Source organism: Arachis stenosperma, chromosome 9 (assembly GCF_014773155.1).
Source record: "Arachis stenosperma cultivar V10309 chromosome 9, arast.V10309.gnm1.PFL2, whole genome shotgun sequence".
Taxonomy (NCBI): domain Eukaryota; kingdom Viridiplantae; phylum Streptophyta; class Magnoliopsida; order Fabales; family Fabaceae; genus Arachis; species Arachis stenosperma.
The window spans coordinates 25,407,751-25,434,156 of record NC_080385.1 but is presented as its reverse complement, the minus strand read 5'-3'; the positions used below and the strand labels follow the sequence as shown (position 1 = coordinate 25,434,156).

Here is a 26,406-nt window from a genome sequence, read left to right as displayed (position 1 = left end):
GAAGGGGTAAGTATGGTTTTGGTCCCTAAGGTTTTTTGTCAGAATCAAAACCGTACCCGACGTAATTTTTTATTTAGAATCATCCTTAACGTTTTTTTTCGTATTAAAGTCGTTCTTTTAAATAAAATTTTTAATTTAATTCCTAAACTACCCCTATTTTCATAAAAAAATAAAATTAAAAAAAAACGCATTTTGGGGGGCAAAGGAAACGCGTTGGGGGTGGGGGGAAAGAAACGCGTTGGGGGTGGGGTGGGGGGAAAGGAAACGCGGGAGGGAGATGAGGAGTCCATCGCCATAGCCGCCGCCACCATCCGACACCTGCATCGTCATCGGTCCGCCTACGAGCCATCACCAGAACCACGACCAGAGAAAGACGTCGCCACCTTTCCTTCATGTATCTTTCTGCCGCCACCGTGGAGTGCGTCGCCGGGAAAGGGAGCCCGATCTGCCGATCTACCCAGCCGTGGAGTGTGTCGCCGCCGTTCATGCATGCTCCTGCCACCACCGATCTACTCAGCCGCCGTCGCTCCGTCGCCCACGAGCTGCTGATGGTCCTGCTTCGCCTTCTGCATCTGCTTCTTTGTGCTTTAAATTTTTGATTTGGCTTTGTGCTTCTCTGTTGATTTGGCTTTGTGCTTGAATTTGTTGATTTGTTGATTTCTGTTTCTGCTTGTGTTAACTTTGTGTTGATTTGTTGATTTTTTACTTCTCTGTTGATGCTATTATTCTTGGAGGTGGAGGTGGAGGTGGAGGTGGGAAGGGGAGACGGGGAGGGGGAGGGGGAAGGGGAAAGGACGCAGGGTGGGGGTGGGGGGGGGGGAAGGGGAGACGGGGAGGGGGAAGGGACGTGGGGTGGGGGGAAGGGAAAAGGGGGGAGGGGGACGACGGCGGCGTTGGTGGTAGTATTGGTGGTGCTGGTGGTGATGTTGGTGGAGGTTGTGGCGGTGGTGTTGGTGGTGGTGGTAGTGAAGGAGGTAATTGTGTTGGTAGTGATGAGTGTATTTTTGTCCAAAAAAAATAAAAAGAACGATTTTAATACGAAAAAAAGACGTTAAGGACGATTCTAGATCGAAAATTAGACGAGGGACGGTTTCGAGATTCTGACAAAAAACCTTAGGGACCAAAACCATACTTGCCCCTAAAATGAATAAGTCAATAAAGAATAGCTCAATAACGCACAGATAATACTAATTTTACTACAATTAATAGTTTGCTGCTGTTATAAGTGCAGTAATAAGTGTAAACTTATTTATCATCATAACATGTACTATAAAGTTTTAATAATTTTTATAACACACTAAAATATATATTATTCTATAATTTGTTTATACTATGACCATCAACCATGTTATATATACAAAAAAAATCTAAAAAAAAATCAACTATCAAATCTGTCACCCCGTGTAGAATACAAATTAATTTAATAACAAGCAAATATGTTATCAAATGTAGATATTGCAAATTGTTAAACAAATTTTTCAAATCATAGATAATAATACTTAATAAAAATAAAAATAACATTACATGCCTTTCTTTGAATGCTAACTTCTTATGTCTATGTAAGCACGTTTGTTTTCTCGGTCATGAGTGATGCTATCCTCAAAAATGTTTACTTCTATTTCTTAGTTTTAAATTTAGAACATAAACAATTTCTTAATGGCCACACTCTAGTTAGATGAAAAAAAAAATAATAATAAGAGAATTAATCCAAAAAATGGAAAACAGATTGTAAAACAAGAAATCAAGTAACACTAAAAAGAATAGATGAAACGTGGAAAAGTTAAAAAGAACCTCATGAATTATGAACAAAATGAATATAATGTAAACACTGGGTACAAATCATGTTCGAACAATTCAGCATCGCCTCCTGTAACAATCTCTTATAATTTTTGCATGACACTCGCGCACATACTCAGAGAGAGAGGCAGAGACAGAGACAGAGATTAATTTGGTGTTTCACCAGGAGGTCCCTGTCGTGCCGTCAACAAAGGTTGAAGAGCTTTGACTACAATGCTCATGTTTGGTCTAAAATCAGCTTCATATTGAACACACAACGCAGCAACAGCAGCCATCTACAATGAGACAAGCACCATGCTGTTATACATAAATATTTTCTTATGTAAAATAGTTGGACATGTCTTCTTCTAGTGTAATAAATACCCCTGATGATGAATCTTAAAACAAACTACGTATATATTGATTTATATTCAATAAATTTCCCCCTAAAAGAGATCATAACAAAATTTTATATTCAAATTTTTGGCAAAAGCAGAATAGCTAGATCTGCTCTTACTTCAGCAACAATAAAATAATTCTGTAACTGCCTCTAACAAGCTTCTTTTGCATAGTTTCCGAATTCATGAACATATATTTCAAGTAAACATATGTCATAAAACACTTCCACAAACATCAACACCACCCTAGCTCAGAAAGGGCATATAAAGGTGAAAAGGAAGAAAGATATACTTAAATAGATTAACACCTTAGCAATTGCTTTGGGTGGATATTCTGCTCCAAGTTTCGGATCAACACACTGCTTGACTTTATCCTCGCTAAGTCTTGGTGTAGCCTGAAATACATGTTGCTATGATAAGCTGCATAGCCTACATTCAAAATTTATTGGAAAAGAGTACAATAGATTACAGTAAAGAGGTTCAAACTCCGCATTTTCTTCCTTTTTTCTTTTCACTTTTGTTTACTTTTTCTTTTGTTTACTTGGGGGGGGGGGGGGGGGGGTGACACAAACATATAGCATAAACTAATACCCAAGTAACCAGACTCTGTTGTCCACGTGGTAGTGTATGATCAACGGGTTTCCTTCCAGTCAAAAGTTCCAGAAGGACAACACCAAAACTGTAAACATCACTCTTAGCATTCAATTGCCCAGTCATTGCATATCTGCATCCATGACATTAAACATTTAGCAGTTGAAGCTAATGCACTACATAACGAAGAAATATTATGTCCATGATTATAAAATGACTAAGTTATATACTTATGTTGGATGCAGAAACATAAAAAGATGTATGTGAATAGACAAATGCTTGTCCAGTCAACTATGAAAAAAACCAACTGGTAGAATGAAGACGTGCATATATTGATACTCATATCTTACTCTAGTGCATAACATGAAAAATTGATACTCATATCTTACTCTGGTGCATGATAACCAAAGGTTCCAAGGACACGAGTAGAATGAAGACGTGCAGCCATGTCAGGAGCCTGATTTGACAAATCAAAATCTGCAATTTTAGCAACATCATCGTCAAAGATTAGTACATTGCTTGATTTGATGTCCCTGTGGATAATGTGGGGATCAGCCTTCTCATGCAAGTATTCAAGCCCTCTTGCAGCCCCTACAGCAATTTTCACTCTCTGTGCCCATGTCAAAATTGGGCCAGGTATTGCCCCTTTTACACCTTTTCTGCCTGCAGTAATAATAGTAATAATTAAAGCAGATGAATAGAATCTTTTTCTTACCAAGAAAAAAACAAATAACATATTTCATTTAGAGACACTGCCTGTCAAGGCACTAAAAGAAAAATGATGTAAAAGAAATAACATAATCCAAAATCTACTCAGATCCTCTAGGATACAGAAAGATTCAGCTAGCATTTATGGATGTTAACATTTTTCTAATTCAACCAAGGTAAAGGAAGCACTATATAGTATAATACCATGTAAGATATCATGAAGAGACCCATTAGCAGCAAATTCATAAGCAAGAACTCGGGAACCTCCATCAACACAATAACTAAGCAACTGAACAAAATTTTCATGCTTCAGCCTTGATACCATTGAAACCTGAAAGTTAAAAAATCACCTGGTTCGTGGGATTTGAACAACTTCAATGAGGTGTCAGAGAATAGTAAGCACAGGTTGACGCACTTACTTGGGCCAAAAATTCATCATCAGGCTGTTTACTAGCATCTAACTTCTTGATTGCAGCATCCTGCCCACTTTTAAGAACCGCATGATATACTCTTCCATATGATCCCTCTCCAACCAGAGCCTCTTGTGCAAAATTATTTGTAATTTCTTTTAGTTCATCTGCCGGTATAGCAGGAACTTCAATGGGTTGGACTTTAACGGTCTGCGGTTTTGCGGTTTCAGAAGAATGATAGTTTCCATTATTCCCTGTACAAAAGATTTTATCACAACACTTTCACCAAAATTCAGTTCCTGGTAATACAATATCAAACAAACTAATGAAATTGACTAATTGAGCATCAAATTACAGCATCTTAACCATATACTACATTACTACTACAAATCCAATGCAATTGAAATAGAACGATGGACACGGAAATATCGACCAAATTGCACGAATGAGACCTATATACATATATCATCTTTGAAGTAATCCTTTAGCTAAAATGGGCCAAATTACCTGCTGGGTTTTTCACGGCATATTGTCCTCCATTTTCAACTGACTTGGCATAATCATCCTCTTCACAACAGCCAAAACAACTCATGATTCTTTTCTGACGGATACAATTCATAAGCCCATCAGTAATTATTCACTTTTAAAGCTAAACATAAATTTCAAAAGAAAAAATTCCATTGCAACTTTTCAATAATGCAAAAGAAAGAACAAAACACTGCATTTGCATGTGTTACTATTCTGTTTTCAATTGCAATTGTTTCCATAATTTCACAAATAACACGATGGCAAGTGAAGAACGAAAATTTCACAGCATAACATCAGTGTCTCAACTTCGAAAAAGCTCATAATCACTTCGGTAAGTCAATAGCAATCACATGCAGCTAAAATGAAGGTGGATCAACAAATCAGTTTCCACCAATCAGAGCAAAACAACTTCTAAAATCAAAGCCAGTTCATAGATCAGTCTAAAATCAAATCTTGCCGGAAAATGCTCATCAACTTAAAACAAAAGAACACACATGCAAATGAATTCGATCACGAAACTGAAAATTGCGAATTTGATTAAATAAAAAAAAAAAGAGTAAAGAAAGAAAAGATAATAACTGAAGTTGAAGTGTGTGAAAGATCGATGAGTACCTGAAAGGAAAAGGTAAAAGCTCCGCAGCTGAGAACTCAGTTTCGGTGAGAAGAAGCAACGGTATAAGATTATAACGCGTAGCTGAAACGAGGCGCAGGATAAGAAGAGGGGTGCGTAGTTTAAGATGGGTGGGTTGGCAGTTGGATACTTGGAGGAAGTTCTCGACTCGCTTTTGATTTGGAATCGGAATTACGAGCAATTGAGTACTGTTGTGTTTTGCTTTGCTGTGTTTGGTACTGTTCTATTAATTTATTTATTAATTAACTCATGGATTTATTATTTATCTATTATTGTGACATTCTTTTCATTTTTGTCCAGTTCAGATTTCAGAATCAGAATAATTAAGCTGTTACTATTTTAGTCATATGCATTCTAACATATCCCAATATTTGGTGGTTAATCAATTAAAAAAATGAAATACATAATGATTTGGTCTCAGGCTTCTTTTCGCCGTTTACGTGTTGTACTGCTGTGCGCCGACCGGGCAAGCCAGACTTGACTTATGGCAAATATACAGAAACCGACGCTGACAGGGGGTTTCTTAAGAAAGTTTTAGATTAAACTATGTTGCTCCAAATTTCATGAACTAAGTTTTGCAAAATTTTTGTGAACCAGTATATTGGTGTTTCAATTATTTTTAATTGTTGATGTTAATTATAGAAAATATATAATATAATATATATAATTAAGATTAATAATTAAAATTTATTAAAATATTAATATAGTGGTGTATTTAAAAAATTTTTCTAAATTTATATGTACGATTGTATTTAATATTTTAAATTTGATAGATATTTAGATAGAGTTATTTTGATGTAAAATTAATATTTAAAAATTTTTAGATAAGTTAAAATATTTAATTAAATTATTATTTAATAATTTAGATAAAGTATATTTTTATTTTTAATATTTATATTTTTTTATATCCTTAACCTTTAATTACATTTAATTTTATTTCTAACGTTTTTAATTTTTAGCAAAACTATCCTTAAATATTAACTTTGTCTAAATCACTAATGGAACTAGATGATCTGACAATGTGAAAATCTGACGTGGCAAAAATTGGTAACATGGGTGCAAAAAAAAAAAGTGAAATTACATATTTTTTTCCTCCAAATTAAATGTATAACCTTCTCTTCTCATCTCTTCTCTTCTCTTTTCTCACTCACTCACTCACACCACACCCTTTCACTTTTACCCATTCTCTGTAAACAACAAAAATTAGGGGAGAAGCGCCATGGCTTGTTCAACGGTGATGAGAGGTAATCATCGGCGGTTCCAGATGTACCGACGACGAGATTTGCAACAAAAAGGAGACGCCGCAGTCCAAGCGGTGTATTACAGGTGAGACACGATCATCGCTGTCCCTGTTTTTACTACAAGAAACGCATTGAATACCGTCAAATTTAGCTGTGGCCATTATCGGAGGATTTAACGACTTTTTTGCATCGGATACGAGCAAGATTTCGTTCCCAAAATTAGTTATCATTGGATTTTATATTCCGCCACTAAATTCAACAGTAATCAATGCTGCAAAATTTTATTCCAATAGTGCCGACTTTATCCATGGATCTTTCGTCAAATTTGGCCACCAGTATATCGGTTTAGTGAAACGCTATGTTTAGGCGATTTATCGACGAAAATTTCCGCCGGTAAATTTGACGGTAAAATTGGGATAAAATTCAAATGTGAAACCCTTTCCCTCACTTCTGTGAACTCTCTCTATTTTCTCGTCTTCTCTCTTCGGCGTTGAAGTTGCCGTCGTCGCCACCACCACCTGGAGCTTCCACTGCCGCCGCCGTTGTACGTTGTCGGTGCTGGAGCTGTCGGCTCCGCCACCACTGTTCATGTTTGTGACCGTCGATTCGTGGCCGTCAGTGGTGGTCACGTTATCGTCACTGCCGTCTCTTGTCACTACCACGCCTCCACCATCCTGCAGCCATCATCATAGGTAATTTTGCTATAGTTTTTTTATTTTTTTTCAGATTTTTTTGTGAGTTTAGGATTTTGGTAGGTGTTTTATTAAATTATTGAGTAAATTAGTGTAATGAAATTTGCGATTTGGATTTGCTATAGTTTTTTTATTTTTTCAGATTTTTTAGTGAGTTTAGTGTTTTGTTAGGTATTTTATTAGAATATTGATTAAATTAATGTAGTGAAGTTTGTGATTAGAATTTGTTATGTTAATTTAATGTAAATAGAAATTAAATTAAGTTAAGGTAAGTTAAGTAGTGCGAGATTAAGAGTGTTTAAGCAGTTGAAAGATTTTATTTGGTTTGTTGAATTAGTTTCACCTTGTGAATTTAATAAGTTTTTTTTATTAGGACGGTGCTATCTAAGATCAATTGGAGTTTGCTTCTTCCATAGTCTCCAAGTAGGTTTTATATCTCTAAATTTAATCAATTATTTAAGTTTTATGTCAGATTTAATTTTCCTAGAATAACGTTTTAGGACGGAAGTCAGAGAAGGTTGCATAGAGACGCCTTCTCAAAACCTTTGTTTGCTAAAAAATTGTGTAGTTATAAGGGATTGTGCACTAGAACTGTTAGAATTTGATGTATTATTGAATGTGTGTTTGTTTTAATTTTTTACTTGATAGATTCTACCACCGCTACTCTATTGATAGTAAATTTTATTACTAATGAGAGTTATTTAATTGGACGATTTTGCCCGCTTTTACTCTTTACATTACCTTCTCCTTAGCAACAATTTGTCTTTAAAGTTGTGGTAAAATGTATAACCTAATTACAGTTAATAACTGTTTTGCATAGATTTTGTTTTTTCAACCTCGACAGGAAGTATCGACCAAACTTGTATCAAGATCTCAATTCGAAGAGTAGATATAACTCCTTTTGTAGATTACTCTTAGGATTTAGAGATCGTTGCCAATAGAAATGTAAAAAAAACAATAATTAAAAAAAAACAAGAAGTAAGAAAGAACACGTGCAAAAAATAAAAAATTGAAAATTTCAAGATTTGTATTAAAATACGCATAAATTAGCAAGTGCTTGAATGAAAATGACAAAATTTAAATAACAGAAAAGAAAAAACAGAACTGAAAATGGCTGAAAGAAAAATGGAGTTGTCTAATACTTACATGGACTTGTGACTCTTGTTTCTGTATGTTAATGTGACTAAAATTTTTTAGAATAAGTGAGTGTGTGAATGAATAGAATCTCTCCTAACTTATTGAAGCTAATCTTATTTATAGTGAAAAAAACTAAGCTAATTGATATAACCTTGGGTTTCAAGTAAATTTACACTTCAAGTAGTCTTGAACCTTAAATAGTCTTAGACCTTGAAGGATCAAAGACCCAAACAAGAAAGAAAAAAATTAACTAAAGCCCCTAACAAGGAGTACACCAGAAATATCATGAATAAGACTCTGGATAATATCCGGAGGAGCTGTATCATATATGTGAGTTCCAAAAGGGAGAGCATAGCCCTTCTTTGCTAATTTGTCTGCCACAGAATTTGCTTCACGCAAGGTATGGGACCACTGTATGTAAAGAATGCGATTAGCAAGGATGTTAATGTCGCCAACTAGAGAGGAGCAAGGATGAGAAGATTGACACCCTTTTTTGATAAAATTCAAGGCAGATATAGAGTTTGATTCCACAATTAAACCCGAGATGCCATTTGCTATTGCAATTTGTAGCCCTTATACAAATCCTCAAAGCTCAGCTTGCATTATAGAGTAGCTACCAAGGTTGCTGGTAAAACCTTTCACCAATTCACCAAGATGGTTTCTAGAAACCCTACCACATGTAGCACTGTTTATCTGGGTAATGAAGGACCCATCTATATTCAACTTAATGAGATTCTAAGGGGAAGGATACCACCTCACAAGAATATTGGTTCCCTGGTTGTTTAAACAAGAATGAGAAAACTTCCTGCAAACCTCAACAATTTCATTAAAGCGAGCCTTCACATGTTGAATGTGTACAATGGCAGGGATATTATCATTTTTTAAGATAAACTTATTTCAAAAGTACCAACTAGATGAGGCTGCAACTCCAAAAAGGCAAGGCCAGTCATTGCATCTAGTAAGATTTAGGGTCAGCCACTCATGGAGCCCAAGGTTGAAATAGTTCATAAATCTTGAATTTTGGAGGAGAGGTACCCAGATCCTTTTTGCAAGTTGAAAATCTCGAAGAACATGCAAGATGGACTTGTCTTGCCGGTTACATCTTGGGTAGATTGCGGTAGTTGTTAAAAGGCGTATGGTTCTTTCCATGTTAGTGAGGATGGCACCATGAGAAATCAACTAGAGAAACATGTGTATACATTCGAGCCTCTCCATCTTCAAATCAACCAGAACAGCTTATTCTGATTATAGTGCTCTTCATCCAGCTTTTGATAAGTCATCTTGAGGTTGAAAGCACCATCTAAGGAAGCACTCCAAGCAATTTTATCACTGTTTTTCCAAGGCGATGGAGGCGCAAGGGCCGTAATATTCTTGACCACCACCTCTAATAACCACGCCATTAGTTTTGCCTTGTCTCAGCTTCCTGAAACGGTAAGAAAATCTGTTAGAAGACTAGAAATATTAAAATTGTTACTTACCCGAACGCTGAATTGATTCAAAGGGTCCAGTTTTGACACCCAATTGTGACTCTAGAAATTAATCTTAGAGCCGTCCCTAATGCACCATATATGATTTTTTGCACATCTAGCCAAGCTTTGCAAATTCCTCTCCACAAGTTGGATTCGTTCCGCTTCCTAGCTCAAGAGGTGGATCTTTTTAGAGTTTTCACTATCTCCCCAAAGAAAGCTCCTATATTTACGATCAATATTATTACAAATAGACATAGGTAAAAAAGCAGACTGCATAGTATAAATAGAAATAGATGAAAGAATAGATTTCACCAAAGTTGTCCTGTCGCTAACAAGAGAGAAGAAGCCTTCCAAGAATTTAGTCTCGAATTCACCTTACTAATGATCTCTTCGTAAGTGTGCTTGGTTACTTTAGAATGAAGGAGGGAGACTCCCAAGTACTTTCCTAAGTCGTCCGTTCTAGAAAACTAAAGAGCGTCACTAATTTTCGTACAAACTGGATTATCGACATTCTTGGAGAAGAAGTTACGAATCTTATTCTGATTGACTTTTTTGACCTGAACTATCACAAAATGCATTCAAATATCTCTTAATGACATCCGCCTGATCAAGACGAGCTTCAGAGAAAAGAATGAGATCGTCAGCAAAGCAAAGATAGGATATTTCAGGGTCGTCTTTCTTGAGGCAAATAGGCTTCCAGAAGCCATGATGAATCACCGCATTGATAAGATGGGATAGTCTTTCAATACATAAAACAAAGATATATGGAAAAATAGGATCCCTTGGCAAATCCCTCTCAAAGGTGTAAACTCATCAAGCTCCTCCCCATTCAATAACACTCTCATCTTGGCTATAGAAATACAATACATGATAAGATTGATGGTCTGGGTAGGAAAGCCAACGTCACGAAGAATGTCCTCCACAAATCTCCACTTAAGTCTGTCATATGCTTTCTCGAGGTCAATCTTAATAGCCATCCAACCTTTGGGACCTGGTTTACTATGCATAGAATGGAAAACCTCTTGGAAAATAATAATATTATCAGAATTATGTCTTCCCAAGACAAAACTGCATTGGGTAGGTTGGACAAGTTTCCCCATCAAACTCCTCAACCGGTTGACAATAATCTTGGTTATCACTTTGTAAGACACATTATAGAGGCTTATGGGTCGCACTGGTTCAGTTTTGGGAATCAGTGTAATAAGAGCTTCATTGATTTCTCCAATCTCTTCGGGGGTATAGAAAAGATGCTTTACAAGATCGCATAAATAAGCCCCAACGACGTCCCATTGGCTCTGATAGAAAATATCTTGAAGACCATCTCTTTCAAGAGTTTTGAAACTTCCCATACTAAAGATAGCCTCCCTTATATCTAAATCAGTGACCATTCTGCCAATATGAGTTAAATCCTCCTCACTAAGACAAGGGAAGGGTTATTAATCACAAAGAGAACCTCAGGCAGAGAGTCACAATACAAATTCGAGAAAAAAGAGGTAGCCAAGGATTCAAGAAGACCATGATCAGTAATCATATTACCATTATCAACAACCAGAGAAGAGATTTTGTTTCTTCTTCTTTTAATCATAGTAGAGCCATGGAAGTATTTAATGTTGCAGTCCCCAAATTCAATCCACTTGCACTTGGATTTTTGATAACATAGTAATTCCTCATGAGATAGGATCTCCTCATGTTCTCTCCAAAGTTGAAGGTTAACAAGGAAATAATTATTGCTGTTGACCAAGCTAGATGCAATGCCCTGGAGATGTCTTAGAAGAGTTTTCTTCTTTTTAAAAATATCTCAAATACATTAGCATTCCAATCCTTTAGAGCAACTTTTAAATTGTTGACCCCCTCCTTCCAGGAAGAATTGACCTCCCAGGAATTCAGAACTAGATTATTGAAATCCGAATGCGATAACCAAGCCGCTACAAACTTGAAAGGCCCTTTATTTCTATTATGAATGGGAGCCATGGTAAGATGAAGGCAAATGGGTGAGTGATCAGAATTCAGATTCGGAAGGTGCTTAATAACAGCTTCATGAAATGTTATTTGCCAGTTTAAATTGCTTAAGCCTCTGTCTAATCTTTCGATGAGGTTACCCCTCTTTTAAGTGAATGGCCAAACCATAAAACTCAGATCAAGAAGTCCGCAATCTGCAACACAACTTTGGAATTCTAGACAGGCACCTGGATTATTCCTAACAGATCCTCCACGGTGCTCATGATCATGGAGAATAGGATTGAAATCTCTTAAAAGGCACCATGGGAGGGTGATGAGCAGATAATTTATACGCTTTTTGGCATTGTTTTATATAGTTTTTAGTAAGTTTGAGCTACTTTTAGGGATGTTTTCCTTAGTTTTATGTTAAATTCACATTTCTGGACTTTACTATGAGTTTGTGTGTTTTTCTGTGATTTCAGGTAAATTCTGACTGAAATTGAGGGATTTGAGCAAAACTCTGAAAAAGGCTGACAAAAGGACTGCTGATGCTGTTGGAATCTGACCTCCCTGCACTCGAAATGGATTTTCTGGAGCTACAGACCTCCAAATGGCGCGCTCTCAACGGCGTTGGAAATTAGACATCCAGGGCTTTCCAGCAATATATAATAGTTCATACTTTATTCGAAGAATGACGACGCAACTTGGCGTTGAACGCCAAGTACACGCTCCTTTCTGGAGTTAAACGCCAGAAAAACGTCATGATCCGGAGTTGAACGCCCAAAACACATCATAACTCGAAATTCAACTCCAAGAGAAGCCTTAGCTCGTGTATTGATCAAGCTCAGCCCAAGCACACACCAAGTGGGCCCCGGAAGTGAATTTATGCATCAATTACTTACTCATGTAAACCCTAGTAGCTAGTCTAGTATATATAGGACATCTATCTATTGTATTAGACATCCTGGATCCTGGATTGTATTTGGAATCCTGTGATCACGTTTTAGGGGGCTGGCCATTCGGCCATGCCTGGACCTCTTTCACTTTTGTATTTTCAACGGTGGAGTTTCTGCACACCATAGATTAAGGGTGTGGAGCTCTGCTGTACCTCAAAGATTAATGAAGTTCTATTTTCTTTTATTCAAATCTCTATCTTATTCTTATTCCAAGATATTCATTCGTACCCAAGAACATGATGAATGTGATGAGTTAGATAACCCTCATCACTATTCTCACTGATGAACGCGCGTGATTGACAACCACTTCCGTTCTACATGCAACAAGGCTTGAATGTGTATCTCTTAGATTCCCCAACAGAATCTTCGTGGTATAAGTTAGATAGATGGCGGCATTTATGAGGATCCGGAAAGTCTCACCTTGTCTGTGGTATTCCGAGTAGGATCCTGGGAATCCGGAAAGTCCAACCTTGTCTGTGGTGTTCCGAGTAGGATTCCGGTAATGAATGACTGTGACGTGCTTCAAACCTGTAACCTGCTGGGCGTTAGTGACAGACGCAAAAGAGGGATTCTATTCCAGTAGGGGAGGGAACCAACCGGTGATTGGCCGTACTGTGACAGAGTGCGTGAGCATTAGCTTTCACTGCGAGGATGGGATGTAGCTATCAACCATGGGTGATGCCTCCAGACTGGTTAGCTGTGCGAGTGACAGCCGCATAGGATATTTCCCCGTGAGGATGAAAGTAGCCACAGTTGATGGTGAACCCCTATACAAAGCTTGCCATGGAAAGGAGTAAGAAGGATTGAGTAGAAGCAATGGGATAGCAGGCGTCCTTGAGCCATGCTGCATCTTCATGCACTTATCTGAAATTCCTACCAATGAATCTGCATAAGTATTTCTATCCCTTTTATTATTCCTTTTTATTTACAATCCAATAATCACAATTACCTTTTTAATCTGCCTAACTGAGATTTGCAAGGTGACCATAGCTTGCTTCATACCAACAATCTCTGTGGATTCGACCCTTACTCACGTAAGGTTATTACTTGGACGACCCAGTACACTTGCTGGTTAGTTGAACGGAGTTGTGAATTCCAATAAAGAAAATAAACAGTGCCCTAAGGGTATATTCATACTAAAGCTCAAAAGATAGAAGAACATAGTAATCACAATTTCGTCCACCAAGTTTTTGGCGCCGTTGCCGGGGATTGTTCGAGTATGGACAACTGACGGTTCATCTTGTTGCTCAGATTAGGTAATTTTCTTTTCAAAATCTTTTTCAAAAAAATTTTTCTTTTTATTTTTCGTTTTTTCCAACTTTATTTTCGAAAAATAATAATAAAAATACAAAAAAATTCATAAAATCATAAAAATCAAAAATATTTTGTGTTTCTTGTTTGAGTCTTGAGTCAATTTTTATGTTTGGTGTCAATTGCATGCTTTAAAATTTTTCTTGCATTTTTTTTCGAAAATCCCATGCATTCATAGTGTTCTTCATGATCTTCAAGTTGTTCTTGATAAGTCTTCTTGTTTGATCTTGATGTTTTCTTGTTTTGTGTCTTTTCTTGTTTTTCATGTGCATTTTTGCATTCATATTTCTCATGCATTAAAGATTTCTAAGTTTGGTGTCTTGCATATTTTCTTTGCATCAAAAATTTTTCAAATTTATGTTCTTGATGTTCATCATGATCTTCAAAGTGTTCTTGGTGTTCATCTTGACATTCATAGCATTCTTGCATGCATTCATGGTTTTGATCTAAAAATTTCATGCATTGAGTAATTTGGTTGTTTTTCTCTCTCATCTTTAAAAATTTAAAAATCAAAAAAATATCTTTTCCTTATTTCCCTCCAAAATTTCGAAATTTTGGGTTGACTTGGTCAAAAATTTTCAAAATTAGTTGTTTCTTACAAGTCAAGTCAAAATTTCAATTTTAAAAATCTTATCTTTTCAAAATCTTTTTCAAAAATCACATCTTTTTCAAATTTTATTTATTTTTCGAAAATTTCAAAATATTTTTCAAAATATTTTCAAAATCTTTTTCTTATCTTTATATGTAATTTTCGAAAATTCACTAATAATTAATGTGATTGGTTCAAAAATTTGAAGTTTGTTACTTTCTTGTTAAGAAAGGTTCAATCTTTAAGTTCTAGAATCTTATCTTGTAGTTTCTTGTTAGTGAAGTAAATAATTTCAAAATTTTTAAATTAAATCTTTTTATCTTTTATTTTATCTTTTTTCAAAAATTTTATCTTTTTCAAAATTTGATTTCAAAATATCTTATCTAACTTACTATCTTCTTATCTTTTTCAAATTTGATTTCAAATCTTTTTCAATTAACTAACTAACTTTTTGTTTGTTTCTTATCTTTTTCAAAACCACCTAACTACTTTTCCCTCTCCTATTTTCGAAAATATCTCTCTCTTTTTCAAAAATTCTTTTTAATTAATTAATTGTTTCATGTTTAATTTTAATTACATTTTATCTCTAATTTTCGAAAATCACTAACCCCTTTTCAAAAATTATTTTCGAATTTTCTCTTCTCTTTTCTTCTTCTATTTAATTATTTAATTACTAACACTTCTCTTCACCTCTCTTCATCCATAAAACCAAATTCATTCTTCATTCTTCTACCCCCTTCTTTTTCTACTAACATAAAGGAATCTCTATACTGTGACATAGAGGATTCCTTTTTCTTTTCTTGTTTTCTTCTCTTTCATATGAGCAGGAACAAGGATAAAGGCACTCTTGTTGAAATTGATCCAGAACCTGAAAGGACTCTGAAGAGAAATTAAGAGAAGCTAAATCACAACAATCCAGAAGAGCCCTTCTAGAAAATTTTGAACAAGAGAAGGAGATGGCCGAAAATAATAATAATAATGCAAGGAGAATGCTTGGTGACTTCACTAAGCCAACGTCCAAGTTTGATGGAAGAAGCATCTCCATTCCTGCCATTGGAGCCAATAACTTTGAGCTTAAGCCTCAACTAGTTGCTTTAATGCAACAAAACTGCAAGTTTTATGGACTTCCATCTGAAGATCCCTATCAGTTTTTAACTGAATTCTTGCAGATCTGTGAGACTGTAAAGACGAATGGAGTTGATCCTGAAGTCTACAGACTCATGCTTTTCCCTTTTGCTGTAAGAGACAGAGCTAGAGTGTGGTTGGATTCTCAACCCAAGGATAGCCTGGACTCATGGGATAAGCTTGTCACTGCATTCTTAGATAAGTTCTTTCCTCCTCAAAAGCTGAGCAAGCTGAGAGTGGATGTTCAAACCTTCAAACAAAAAGATGGTGAATCCCTCTATGAAGCTTGGGAAAGATACAAGCAGCTGACCAAAAGATGTCCATCTGACATGTTTTCAGAATGGACCATATTAGATATATTCTATTATGGTCTCTCTGAATTTTCGAAAATGTCATTGGACCATTCTGCAGGTGGATCTATTCACCTGAAGAAAACGCCTGAAGAGGCTCAAGAACTCATTGACATGGTTGCAAACAACCAGTTCATGTATACTTCTGAGAGGAATTTCGTGAACAATGGGGTACCTCAGAAGAAAGGAGTTCTTGAAATTGATGCTCTGAATGCCATATTGGCTCAGAACAAAGTGTTGACTCAACAGGTCAACATGATCTCTCAAATCTGAATGGATTGCAACATGCATCCAACAGTACTAGAGAGGCAGCTTCTGAAGAAGCTTATGATCCTGAAAACCCTGCCATGGCAGAGGTTAATTACTTAGGTGAACCTTATGGAAACACCTATAACTCATCATGGAGAAATCATCCAAATTTCTCCTGGAAGGATCAACAAAAACCTCAACAAGGTTTTAACAATGGTGGACGTACTAGGCTGAGCAATAGCAAGCCATATCCATCATCTTCTCAGCAACAGACAGAGAATTCTGAACAAATTACTTCTAATTTAGCCAATATAGTCTCTGATCTGTCAAAGGCCACTTTCAGTTTCATGAATGAAACCAGATCTTCCATTAGAAATCTGGAAGCACAAGTGGGCCAGCTGAGTAAGAAAGTCATTGAAACTCCTCCCAGTACTCTCCCAAGCAATACAGAAGAAAATACAAAAGGAGAGTGCAAGGCCATTGACATAGTCAAAATGGCCGAATGCACTAGGGAGGAGGAGGACGAAAATCCTAGTGAGGAAGACCTCCTGGGACGTTCCTCAAGCAAGAAGGAGTTTCCTACTAAGGATCCTGAGGAATCTGAGGCTCATCTAGAGACCATAGAGATTCCATTAAATCTCCTTCTGCCATTCATGAGCTCTGAGGACTATTCTTCCTCTGAAGAGGATGAAGATGTGACTGGAGAGCAAGTTGCTCAATATTTAGGAGCTATCATGAAGCTGAATGCCAAGCTGTTTGGTAATGAGACTTGGGAAAGTGAACCTCCATTGCTCATTAGTGAACTAGATACTTGGATTCAGAGAACTCTACCTCAAAAGAGACAAGATCCTGGCAAGTTCTTAATATCTTGCACCATTGGCACCATGAGCTTTGAAAAAGCTCTATGTGATCTGGGGTCAGGGATAAATCTGATGCCACTCTCTGTAATGGAGAAGCTGGGGATCATTGAGGTACAACCAGCCTTGTTCTCATTACAATTGGCAGACAAGTCAATGAGACAAGCTTATGGAATAGTAGAGGACGTGCTAGTAAAGGTTGAAGGCCTTTACATCCCTACTGATTTCATAATCCTAGACACTAGGAAGGAAGATGATGAATGCATCATCCTAGGAAGACCTTTCCTAGCCACAGCAGGAGCTGTGATAGATGTCAACAGAGGTGAGTTAGTCCTTCAATTGAATGGGGACTACCTTGTGTTTAAGGCACATGGCCATCCCTCTGTGACAAAAGAGAGTAAGCATGAAGAGCTTCTCTCAGTTCAGAGTCAAAAAGAACTCACACAGTCAAACTCTAAGTTTGGTGTTGTGAGGCCACAACCAACTCTAAGTTTGGTGTTCAAACCCCATATCCAAACTCTAAGTTTGGTGTTGGGAATACCACACTTAAATTGACCTGATCACCTTGTGGTTCCATGAGAACCACTGTCAAGCTATTGACATTAAAGAAGCGCTTGTTGGGAGGCAACCCAATTTTATTTATCTAATTTATTTTATTTTGTTTCTTTGTTATTTTTGTGTTTTATTAGGTACATGATCATGAGGAGTCACGAAAAAAATCAAAAAAATTAAAAACAGAGTCAAAACAGAAGAAAAAATTTTTTCACCCTGGAGGCAGCACAGGCTGGCGTTCAACGCCAGTAAGGTGCATCTATCTGGCGTTCAACGCCAGAACAGAGCACCATTCTGGCGCTGAACACCCAAAACAAGCAACAACCTGGCGTTAAACGCCAGGATGCGCACACAGAGGACAAACTGGTGCTGAACGCCAGAAACAAGCATGAAACTGGCGTTCAACGCTAGAAACATGCATTACATGGGCGTTTAACGCCCAGAACATGCACCAATGGGCGTTTGAATGCTAGGATGATGCATGAAGGCATGTTACATGCCTATATGGTGAAGGAATGGTATTTCTTTTCACCTCAGGATCTGTGGACCCCACAGGATCCCCACCTCAGGATCTGTGGACCCCACAGGATCCCCACCTACCTTTTCTTTTAATCCTAATCACACTCTCCTATTCCAAATCTCATTCTCAATGTCACACTTCCCAAAAACCTTCACCTATCACCTCAATTCCTCTTCCCAATTACCCCATTCACCATTCACATCAACCCCTCTTCCCCATAAACCCCACCTACCTCCATTACATTCAAATTCAATTTCCCACCCTTTCCCACCCAAAATGGCCGAAACCCAACCCCCCCTCTCCCTATAAATACCTTTCCTTTCTTCTTCATTTTCACACAACACCCCTTCTTCTCTCATATAGCCGAACCCACTCTTCTCCCTCTCTTTCAATATTCTCTTCTTCTTCTTCTACTCTTCTTTTCTTTTTTGCTCGAGGACGAGCAAATTTTAAGTTTGGTGTGGTAAAAAGCCTAAGCTTTTTATTTTTCATTCACCATCAATGGCACCCAAGACCGGAGTTTCCTCAAGAAAAGGAAAAGGGAAGGCAAAAGCTTCCACTTCCGAGTCATGGGAGAAGGAGAGATTCATCTCCAAGAGCCACCAAGACCACTTCTATGATGTTGTGGCAAAGAAGTGATCCATGAGGTCCCTTTCAAACTCAAGAAGAATGAGTATCCGGAAATCCGACATGAAGTTCAAAGAAGAGGTTGGGAAGTCATAACCAACCCCATGCAACAAGTTGGAATATTGATGGTTCAAGAGTTCTATGCTAATGCATGGATCACTAGGAACCATGATCAAAGTATGAACCCGAATCCAAAGAATTATCTCACAATGGTTAGGGGAAAATACTTAGATTTTAGTCCGGAAAATGTGAGGTTGGCGTTTCATTTACCTATGATGCAAGGTGATGAACACCCCTACACTAGAAGGGTCAACTTTGATCAAAGGTTGGACCAAGTCCTTAGGGACATTTGTATGGAAGGCGCCCAATGGAGAATAGACTCCAAAGGCAAGCCAGTCCAACTAAGAAGACTGGACCTCAAGCCTGTAGCTAGAGGATGGTTGGAGTTCATCCAAAGATCCATCATCCCTACAAGCAACCGATCTGAAGTTACTGTGGATCGGGCCATCATGATTCAAAGCATCATGATTGGAGAGGAAGTAGAGGTTCATGAAGTCATATCCAATGAACTCTACAAAATAGCTGACAAGCCTTCATACATGGCACGGCTAGCCTTCCCCCACCTCATATGCCATCTATGTTATTCAGCTGGAGTTATCATAGATGGAGATGTCTCCATTGAAGAAGATAAGCCCATCACCAAGAAAAGGATGGAGCAAACAAGGGAAGTTCCTCACGGCCCCCAAGGAGAACATGAGGAAGTTCATCATCAACAAATGCCTCATGGAATGCACTTTCTTCCCAACAATTATTGGGAGCAACTCAGTACCTCTTTAGAGGATTTGAGCCATAATGTGGAACAACTAAGGGTGGAACACCATGAACACGCCCTCACTCTCCAAGAAATAAGAGAAGATCAAAGAGCAATGAGGGAGGAGCAACAAAGGCAAGGAAGGGACATAGAAGAGTTGAAGAACATTATTGGTCCTTCAAGAAGAAGACGCCACTAGAGGTGGATTCATTCCTTGTTCTTGATTTTCTGTCTGTTTTCGGTTTTTAATTATTGTGTTTATCTATGTTTTGTGTCTTCATGATCATTAGTATGTAACCATGCCTTAAAGCTATGAATAAAATCCATTAGTCCTTCACCTCTCTTAAAAGAAAAATGTTTTAATTCAAAGAACAAGAAGTACATAATTTTCGAAATTATTATTGAATTTAGTTTAATTATATTGATGTGGTGACAATGCTTTTTTTTCTGAATGAATGAATGAACAGTGCATATGTCTTTGGATATTGTTGTTTATGAGTGTTAAAATTGTTGGCTCTTGAAAGAATGATGAACAAAGAGAAATGTTATTGATGATCTGAAAAACATCATGAAATTGATTCTTGAAGCAAGAAAAAGCAGAAAAAAAAATATAGCGAAAATTTTAAAGCAAGGATCCAAGGCTTGAGCATCAATGGATAGGAGGGCCCAAGGAAATTACATCCAGGCCTAAGCGGCTAAATCAAGCTGTCCCTAACCATGTGCTTGTGTCATGAAGGTCCAAGTGAAAAGCTTGAGACTGAGTGGTTAAAGTCGTGATCTAAAGCTAAAGAGTGTGCTTAAGAGCTCTGGACACCACTAACTGGGGACTCTAGCAAAGCTGAGTCACAATCTGAAAAGGTTCACCCAGTTATGTGTCTGTGGCATTTGTGTATCCGGTGGTAATACTGGAAGACAAAGTGCTTAGGGCCACAGCCAAGACTCATAAGTAGCTGTGTTCAAGAATCAACATGCTTAACTAGGAAAGTCAATAACACTATCTGAAATTCTAAGTTCCTAAAGATGCCAATCACTCTGAACTTCAAAAGAAAAAGTGAGGTGCCAAAACTGTTCAGAAGCAAAAAGCTACAAGTCCCGCTCATGTAATTAAATTAATATTCATTGATATTTTGGACCTTATAGTATACTCTCTTCTTTTATCCTATTTGATTTTCAGTTGCTTGGGGACAAGCAACAATTTAAGTTTGGTGTTGTGATGAGCGGATAATTTATACGCTTTTGGCATTGTTTTTATATAGTTTTAGTAAGTTTGAGCTACTTTTAGGGATGTTTTCCTTAGTTTTTATGTTAAATTCACATTTCTGGACTTTACTATGAGTTTGTGTGTTTTTCTGTGATTTCAGGTAAATTCTGACTGAAATTGAGGGATTTGAGCAAAACTCTGAAAAAGGCTGACAAAAGGACTGCTGATGCTGTTGGAATCTGACCTCCCTGCACTCGAAATGGATTTTCTGGAGCTACAGACCTCCAAATGACGCGCTCTCAACGGCGGTGGAAAGTAGACATCCAGGGCTTTCCAGCAATATATAATAGTCCATACTTTATTCGAAGAATGACGACGCAACTTGGCGTTGAACGCCAAGTACACGCTCCTTTCTGGAGTTAAACGCCAGAAAAACGTCATAATCCGGAGTTGAATGCCCAAAACACGTCAAACTCGGAGTTCAACTCCAAGAGAAGCCTCAGCTCGTGGATTGATCAAGCTCAGCCCAAGCATACACCAAGTGGGCCCCGGAAGTGAATTTATGCATCAATTACTTACTCATGTAAACCCTAGTAGCTAGTCTAGTATATATAGGACATCTATCTATTGTATTAGACATCCTGGATTGTATTTTGAATCCTGTGATCACGTTTTAGGGGGCTGGCCATTCGGCCATGCCTGGACCTCTTTCACTTATGTATTTTCAACGGTGGAGTTTCTGCACACCATAGATTAAGGGTGTGGAGCTCTGCTGTACCTCAAAGATTAATGAAGTTCTATTTTCTTTTATTCAAATCTCTATCTTATTCTTATTCCAAGATATTCATTCGTACCCAAGAACATGATGAATGTGATGAGTTAGATAACCCTCATCACTATTCTCACTGATGAACGCGCGTGATTGACAACCACTTCCGTTCTACATGCAACAAGGCTTGAATGTGTATCTCTTAGATTCCCCAACAGAATCTTCGTGGTATAAGCTAGATAGATGGCGGCATTTATGAGGATCCGGAAAGTCTCACCTTGTCTGTGGTATTCCGAGTAGGATCCTGGGAATCCGGAAAGTCCAACCTTGTCTGTGGTGTTCCGAGTAGGATTCCGGTAATGAATGACTGTGACGTGCTTCAAACCTGTAACCTGCTGGGCGTTAGTGACAGACGCAAAAGAGGGATTCTATTCCAGTAGGGGAGGGAACCAACCGGTGATTGGCCGTACTGTGACAGAGTGCGTGAGCATTAGCTTTCACTGCGAGGATGGGATGTAGCTATCAACCATGGGTGATGCCTCCAGACTGGTTAGCTGTGCGAGTGACAGCCGCATAGGATATTTCCCCGAGAGGATGAAAGTAGCCACAGCTGATGGTGAACCCCTATACAAAGCTTGCCATGGAAAGGAGTAAGAAGGATTGAGTAGAAGCAGTGGGAGAGCAGGCGTCCGAGAGCTCTACAGCATCTCCATTCCGCTTATCTGAAATTCCTACCAATGAATCTGCATAAGTATTTCTATCCTTTTTATTATGTATTTTCTTTTTATTTTATTAATCAGATTTAAACCCATAATCCAATTTTAATCCCCCTAACTGAGATCTGCAAGGTGACCATAGCTTGCTTCATACCAACAATCTCTGTGGATTCGACCCTTACTCACGTAAGGTTATTACTTGGACGACCCAGTACACTTGCTGGTTAGTTGAACGGAGTTGTGAATTCCAATAAAGAAAATAAACAGTGCCCTAAGGGTATATTCATACTAAAGCTCAAAAGATAGAAGAACATAGTGATCACAATTTCGTCCACCAATTAACACCATTCATAAGATACATATGACAAAGGGAGTTAAACACTGGAATCATGTATAGTCCATTGTAAAGAAATAGTCATATAAATGAGTACCTCGAAAAGGATATATGTTGCCTTTTTTTTTTGAGCTTTTCAGCAGTCCATGCAACAAGCCATGGCTCCAGCTCATGACCGTTATCCAGTTGACCGTGTTTCAGCCACTGAAAATACAATACCTAAACAAAAGACGTAGACAAATTATGCTCTACAACATAAATGATATGCTCAGTTTACTAATACTCATTCAATCCAACCTACCAACATGACGAACATGTAGCCCTCACAAATTTTGTTCCTTTTGAACTTATATTTCTCTACTGCCATGTCCAACCACTTTAGCGTATGCAACGGCCAATTGAATCTCCTAGGATCAGAAACATTCAGGACTGGGTTAATGTGCCATGGCAAAATTACCTATTGTGTTGTTGAGCACAAGAACATCTTTAGTACTACTAGTATGAAATATTTTCTAAACTCCATCCTGTCTAATTCCGCTTCCATAGGGCAATTGTATACAAAATCCTGGAGTTCAGTGGTTGTTCTTATATGGAAATGCCTTTTGATGGTTACATGTGCCAGATTTTTGTCCTCCTGAGATGAGAATTCATCATCTGCAACATGTATGTGTGTAAGTTGAACATAAATTAAATATAAAAAATGCTATTTTCACAAATAGGCCCATGGCAGGTTAATTAATTTAGAAAGAGGAACTCACCATCGGAAAGAATGCCGAAAATCTGCCCGATTAACTTGGCATTGAGGCGGATGTTACCAGCATCAACTATCAAGGTTCTCATCCTAAAATTGTATGATTAAGCCAGATGAACCATAATGTCTTGCTTCACATCCCAGAATGGAATATGCTTCAAGTATTCGAAGCCAATTTCTTCTATCTCCGCAAGTTTCAAAATCGCGTTGTTTTTAGTAAGCTAGCTCATGATATCATGAATGTATCTGGGCGAGCATTGCGACTCTAATAATTTTTGTTAATAGCAAAAGTAACTGTAAGTCACAAATAGGATCATGTGAAAGTGTACGTCGATAACGGTAAATAGCATTTAACCTTTATTTTCCATCTTGCTTGGCTTTTCAGCAACACAAATGAGGTGCTTTTATAAAATGTAAATATCCACTTTTGGGTAGCTATTCACACAAGGAAAATTTATGATATAATAGCATTGAATTTTGAGAACAACATACAACAATTCAACAAAATTTAATCACTCCTATAACACACCTAGTTAGACATGTAAATAGATAAAATCAGCCAAGAATCATCCACATACATACTAAAACGAACATACATTCAGTGACGGACCCAGAAAATTTTAGAAGTGGGAACAAAAATATATACACTAAAATAAATTTTGTTAAACATTATTAATTATATAAAGATATAAAATTAAAAAAAGTTAATGAACACTTTTATTTTTATAAAAAATATTTTTTTATTTCTAAAATTTAAACTTAAAATATTTTAATTAAATTATAGATAATTTATTATCTTAACTAATTTTTTTATACACATTTAATAATAAAAGACTGACTCAATTACCACATTAGCAACTAATGACACACTAGTATTTATAATTTAAAACTAGAATTATATATAAATACTAGAAAAATTAAATCTGTATAAAAGTATGTTTATATAAAATAATATAACCTTAATTTACAATTTTTTTTCTTTCATTTTTTAAAATAATTAAGTTTGTTATATATTTTTTAATTTAATTTTAATATAATGGTAGATGAAAGATTTATTTATCTATTTAATTATGTATTGTAATTAAAATATTTTATTTTTATTATTTTTAAAAGTAAAAAATATATTCTAAATTAGTAAATTAATTAATTTATTTTAAAATTTTATATGCAACACAGGTACATATAATAGAACAAAAGATAGAAAATAAGTAATAGAGATGAATTAATTGAGAATAAAATAAAATATATAAAGTCATGAAGAGAAATATTAGATTAATATCTAAAATATAATTGTTTGAATTAAAATTTGTTATTGAAAATATCAAAAAGAAAAACAATGAAATTGGAAGATACATAGAGTCATAGAAAGTTAAATAAAAAAATATAGAGAATTTAAAATTTATCTTTGATGAATAGAAAATGACTACTAGACAAGGAATAAAAAAAATGTTAAAAATATAAAAATAAAAAAGAGTTTAAGAGAATAAAAGAGTAATGGTACCAAAATTAAATTTAATTAGGTTAAATAATAAAAATAATAAAAAATAAAAAAGTTAATTTTGAACTTTAACCAATTAAGTGTAATTTATTTGTAGTGTGATCATTTAAAATTTAAAGTAAAGATACATTATTATATATAACTATTTTAAAAAAATGAAAAAGCAGTGGGGGCAAGTGCCCCTCATTGCCCTTACTGGGTCCGTGCCTGCATACATTTAATATGATCAGAAACATATACACACAAATTTAGGAAAGAAGGGCCCGTTTCACCGTGTTTAGTCAACTAAATTCATTGTGATTGTGTAGTTAAATTTCAAATCATGCACATCGAACACAATCCAGTTTAGCATGTACAGGTAGAGTCAACTCAATAAGAACTATTCGCAAAGAATTTGAACACCTTCAAGAAACAAAAAAATTGAGCAGCGGGTGCACACAAATTCCATCGATTCAAAGGAGAAACAATAAAAAAAAACAAATTGCATCCACTTTTTTTAGATTCAAGGAGAAACAATAATATGGAAAACAAACAGCATCCACTTTTTTTAGCGAGAAAGAAAAAGAATTAAAAAAAATAGTCCAATTTATAAAAACAGTAATATCCAATCTCTATGCACATGCAATTCAGCAAGAGGGGACACTTAGGTAGTGTTTGTTTTCAGGTACTGAGACAGAGACTGAGAGACTGAGACTCAGTATCGTGTTTGTTAGTTCAGAGACTGGTACTAAAATTTCTGTCTCTGTCTCCAATATTTCAGTATTTCAGTACCTCCAAAAAGTAGGGACACAGGGGACTGAAATTTTTAGAAATGAAAACTGAAATTTTAATAACATTTTATACCTAAAATACTTTCATTTCAATTAATTAATTCCAATTTTACCCTTTGTGCAAATTAAATTAGAGTTTCATTCTTGTTTCAACTCCTGTCTCCCATTTTGCACCAAACAGAATACTGAGATTTATTTCAATCCCTGTCTCTTAGTCTCTGTCTCTCAGTCTCAGTCTTTATGTCTCTGTCTCTCCACCAAACGCTACCTTAGTGACAGCAGTATCCAGTGTCTAACAATTGCATTGACTTATATTCACTACAATCAAACCCAATGTGATTTCGAGGGAAAAACCAACGAACTAGGGACTCTGTTTTCTCGCCATATTTGCTAATTCAGAAAAAAAAAAGGAACAACTAGTATCACAGAAAACCCATTTCAATTTCTACAATCAAACCTCTAATCTTACACAAAAGTAACATCCAATAATTCAAAAATTATATTATATGAATGTGTCATTATATGTATAGGTTCTAATATAAAATCAAGTAACATCTACTATACTCATAACAAAATCAAGTAACATCCCTGAATAAATACTTACCAAAGAGTGTACTTTCAGGCGAAGCTTAACGACGCAGCCTCGAGGAGTCTGACGTGGCGTTTGTAGGGGCAGAACACGGGAGGCACCGTCGAGTTGTCGGCTGAGAAGGGGATGCTTCAATGGTGCGGAGACGATGATATGCAGCAGTAGCGACGGACTAGGATGAGCTTCTGACGCTCGTGGTTGCTCGCATGTGGACAGTAGGAAGGCGCTGACCAGGGTTGACGCCGGCTAAAAAACGCGTACGACGAACGTAAGAGGGTGGCGCAGTCGTTGAGGGTTTTGGATGATTCTGTA

At 36.7% G+C, this 26,406-nt stretch overlaps 2 protein-coding genes across 2 annotated transcripts; one reads left to right on the top strand and one right to left on the bottom strand.

Annotated features, from left to right (window-relative positions):
- Positions 1-392: 392 nt before the first annotated feature.
- Positions 393-1,469, top strand: LOC130949271 (uncharacterized). Its single transcript, XM_057878039.1, has 3 exons — positions 393-582; positions 735-974; positions 1,453-1,469. The coding sequence occupies exons 1-3, from the start codon at positions 393-395 to the stop codon at positions 1,467-1,469; spliced, it is 447 nt and encodes a 148-aa protein (XP_057734022.1).
- Positions 1,470-1,780: 311 nt separating this feature from the next.
- LOC130951311 (pto-interacting protein 1-like) lies at positions 1,781-5,299 on the bottom strand. Its single transcript, XM_057879964.1, has 8 exons — positions 5,024-5,299; positions 4,391-4,484; positions 3,893-4,137; positions 3,678-3,804; positions 3,155-3,428; positions 2,766-2,898; positions 2,483-2,569; positions 1,781-2,072 (listed from the first exon to the last, which is right to left on the bottom strand). Exons 2-8 carry the CDS (start codon positions 4,473-4,475, stop codon positions 1,944-1,946), a joined length of 1,080 nt encoding a protein of 359 aa, XP_057735947.1. The 5' UTR covers positions 4,476-4,484; positions 5,024-5,299; the 3' UTR covers positions 1,781-1,943.
- Positions 5,300-26,406: the final 21,107 nt, after the last annotated feature.